Source organism: Aedes albopictus, chromosome 3, assembly GCF_035046485.1.
Source record: "Aedes albopictus strain Foshan chromosome 3, AalbF5, whole genome shotgun sequence".
NCBI classification, from domain to species: domain Eukaryota; kingdom Metazoa; phylum Arthropoda; class Insecta; order Diptera; family Culicidae; genus Aedes; species Aedes albopictus.
The window spans coordinates 344,813,301-344,816,887 of record NC_085138.1 but is presented as its reverse complement, the minus strand read 5'-3'; the positions used below and the strand labels follow the sequence as shown (position 1 = coordinate 344,816,887).

At 36.9% G+C, this 3,587-nt stretch overlaps 1 protein-coding gene across 1 annotated transcript; it reads left to right on the top strand.

Annotated features, from left to right (window-relative positions):
* The first annotated feature begins 1,667 nt into the window (after positions 1-1,667).
* On the top strand, positions 1,668-3,384 carry LOC115262959 (uncharacterized). Its single transcript, XM_029865903.2, has one exon. The coding sequence runs from the start codon at positions 2,044-2,046 to the stop codon at positions 3,157-3,159; it is 1,116 nt and encodes a 371-aa protein (XP_029721763.2). The 5' UTR covers positions 1,668-2,043; the 3' UTR covers positions 3,160-3,384.
* The last annotated feature ends 203 nt before the right edge of the window (positions 3,385-3,587 follow it).

Genomic DNA, 3,587 nt, shown 5'->3' with positions numbered 1-3,587 from the left:
ATGAATAACACCTTTAAGATAGTGAGACATTATTAGCTTGATGATATGTTAGTCATAGTAATACAGCCATTCCATAGAAAAATGATATAGTGCATCTCCGATTGTCGTGAAACTTGGTGGGCTTGTAGTTCTTCGGAAATAATTAGACCGGAATTTTTTATTTCGTCATTAGGGTGACCAATTTTCATATAGGGTGGTCTAAAAAATTAAGGTTTTTCTAAACTATTTTTTTTTTTAAATCGTAACTTTTGAACCAGTTGACCGATTTTAAACATTTTTTTTGTTAGAAAGCTATTGAATTGTAGTTTTCAGGAAAAATTCGTTAAAGGGGCTAAAATGTTAAGAGTAGGGGAGACTGAGGAGACTTGATCCCTGGGGAGACTTGTTCCCCCCATGTTTTCTCGGAATCAAAAACATTTTTCTTCTAGCATAATTTTTCCAAAACTACTCCTGGACAAACGACTATGTTTTGGCTACAAGTGATTTCGATTGTGCATTGCATTATTTTTTAACGGCTGATGGTTTGTTTTCAGTCCTTCAGAAATCTTTTAGGCGATTCCAAAAAATCTCAATAACTTTGTGAAAATTGAACAAAATCGTGTCAAAATTTCACAGCACATAGTTTAAATAAAATACTTTCAAACTTATTTATCCAAATAAGGCTGATGTTGACATATTTTAAAAAATTCGGCTTAGTATACACAACAGTGACATGGGGAGAGTTGATCCCTTGAGGATTACACACACATTATTCATGTGAAAAATAAAATTCTATTCGGAAGCCTCTATTTACTTGGAATTCTAGTCAATTCAACGATAAAATGTGTCAGATAATTATAACTTTAGTACAAACCAAGAAAAGGGGGATCAAGTCTCCCCATTTTGAAAATACGGCATATCCTTAAAAATTTTAGGAAATCTTACAATTTCAAACAATCCATATTCATCGAAAATACAAGAAAAGTCGAAAAAAAAAAGGAAAAGGAAGACTCTGGAATTATTTTCCCTTTAAATAAACCATGTGCTCAAAGGGGGATCAAGTGTCACCCATTTTTGAAAAATACATCATAAGACATGCCTCCATAAAAACACAGTTTTGAAAACGTTAACAATAATTTAAAGGCCTTCTGTTGTGTATTAACTTGAAATAGATGTTTACCTGCCATTTTGAACGGAAATCGGATCTAGTTTCGTGTTTTTTCTTAAAGTTTCAGGTAAATTAAGAAAAAGGGATCAAGTCTCCCCAGTCTCCCCTACTATAAAATATGCAAATATATTAGTTTTTTCACGTTTTCATGGTCTCGGGACCAAAGAGGTACCCTGGTTTTATATTTTTATCAGAAAATTCAGGAAATTTGGCGTAACATATCAAAAAATCAGAGATGTATGTTTTTTAGTTGAGTGTAGAATTAGCAACTAGTTAAAATACACAAAAATAAAAACAAAAAAAAAATGTTTTTTAGTTTTTCAGATATGATTTTTTGAAAATAAAAGGTCAAATTTTCCCATACAAGATACTTTTTTAAATTTTATTATATTTTGATTCCTTATAAAATTATGGATACCAAAACCACCAGGAATCACTTTAGAAAGCACTACTATGCATAGTTTTATGAGAATTTGCAATTTCAAGCAATTTTAGAGTAGCTTGTACTCAATAGGGTCACCCTATTGAGCTTGCAAAAAATACGTGAATTGAGTGCTCCGAAATATCTTGAAAAGTGTTTGAAAATCACATACAAAAATTCTCACACTGGATAGCTACAAGTAGATACTTACGGCAGCTGGGGTTCCAACGGTAATTTGAGGTAAATTCGATTGATTAGTGGTCTATATTCTCACATAAACTGACTGCCAAAGTCATAATATGAGGAATTCTATTGTCAACGTTTGCGGCGAAATCTACTGACCATAGAAAGGCTCTTGCGTATAGCGTATCGTACACTGTCAACGCTTTGATAGCTGGTGCTATCGTGCTCTGTTATTGCCATATCATTTCTCCCTTCATTCTACACAATAAGCTGCTCTAGTCACCACAGGAGCATGTCGGAAGAATACGATAAAATTATTTGTTTCGTCTGCGAAAAAACGGAGGAGAACTCGGAAAGAACCATCGAATGTGTGCAGTGTGCCAAATCGGTGCACTTTCGCTGTAAAAACTTGCGTGGAAATGCCGTTATAAAGGCAAGGAAACGACCGTTCTACTGTTCCATCGAGTGTGCCGATATGTTCGCGCGAAGTCAAGATCCAAACGGATTCGATCACATCATCACCGAGATAAAACTGCTTGCACAGTCTGTGCGGGAGTCTAAACAGGAATCGGCGCATTTGAGACTTGCCTTCGAACAGACCACCCAGAAAATCGATTCGTTGGTACAGACGACCAAAGGGATTGAGGAGTCGCAGGAATTTCTTTCGAAGCAGTTTGATGCCCTGCAGCAGGATTTCAACGGTTTTAAAAAACAAGTATGTGGATTGCAGAGGGAAAACGAGAGAATACGAACCGAAGTCGCGGAACTGAAATACAGTCAAGGAGCTACATCTTCAAGATTGGACCAGCTGGAAATGGAGATGGATAAGGTGAACCGTGGAGTTGTAGCTAACAATGCAATCATACTGGGTATTCCTGTACAAGAAGACGAGAACGTGAAGACACTGGTGATAAAACTAGGAAGCGTAGTTGGTTGTGCTCTTGAAGAAAATAACATAATAAGTGCCCATCGTCTTTTTGGGAAGAACCGTTCCAATCAGAGCGCTCCAATCTTAGTATCGTTTAGTTCAGCAGCAATCAAGGAACAACTTTTCGGGAAGAAGCGAACCCATGGCCCCCTAAATGCAGCGAAGCTGTCCGATTCTTTCCATGCATCTTCCAATCGGGTGGTAATTAGGGACGAATTAACATCATTTGGAAGAGAATTGTATCGCGAAGCGAAAGAATTGCAGTCAACTGTGGGATTCAAATACGTGTGGCCGGGAAGAAATGGGAAGATACTAGTCAAGCGGCAGGATGGATCAAGGATTGAAGAGATAAGCTGTAAGAAGCAGGTTGAAGATATGATGAAAATGTCGGCGAAGCGTTCCCTAAATTCTTCTTCCGGTTTGATGTCAACGTCTTCTTCTCCCAGATTGGAACCGGCATCGAAGCGCCTTCAGATATGATGCAATTAAAGTGTCGATTCTCAACTGTCCGCAGTTAACTAATTTGTAATGATCAATACTTATACGAGAAATAATCACTTTTACTATACAATTGCTGACCTAAACAAAAATGTAAATCTAAATAACAGTAATAAAAATCTTAAAATTTTGCAAATAAATGTCAGGGGGATGAATTGTATTACAAAATTTGATAGAATTAAGGAGATCCTTTCTTTGTACGCCGGAAATGTAATTGGAGAAACGTGGCTGAAACAACATCACACAAATCTTTATCATATCGACGGGTTCCATAGTTCGTTTTCCTGTAGACCGGATTCAGCTGGTGGAGGACTTGCAGTATATGTGAATAAAGCAATTAAATTCAGTTTGCAGAAGGTAGAACACGAAAACGGTTTTCATCACATTCACTTGGAAGTCTACGTAGAAGC

Coding starts and splice junctions, on each gene's coding strand:
- LOC115262959 (XM_029865903.2), top strand. CDS start 2,044: ATGTCGGAAGAATACGATAAAATTATTTGTTTCGTCTGCGAAAAAACG.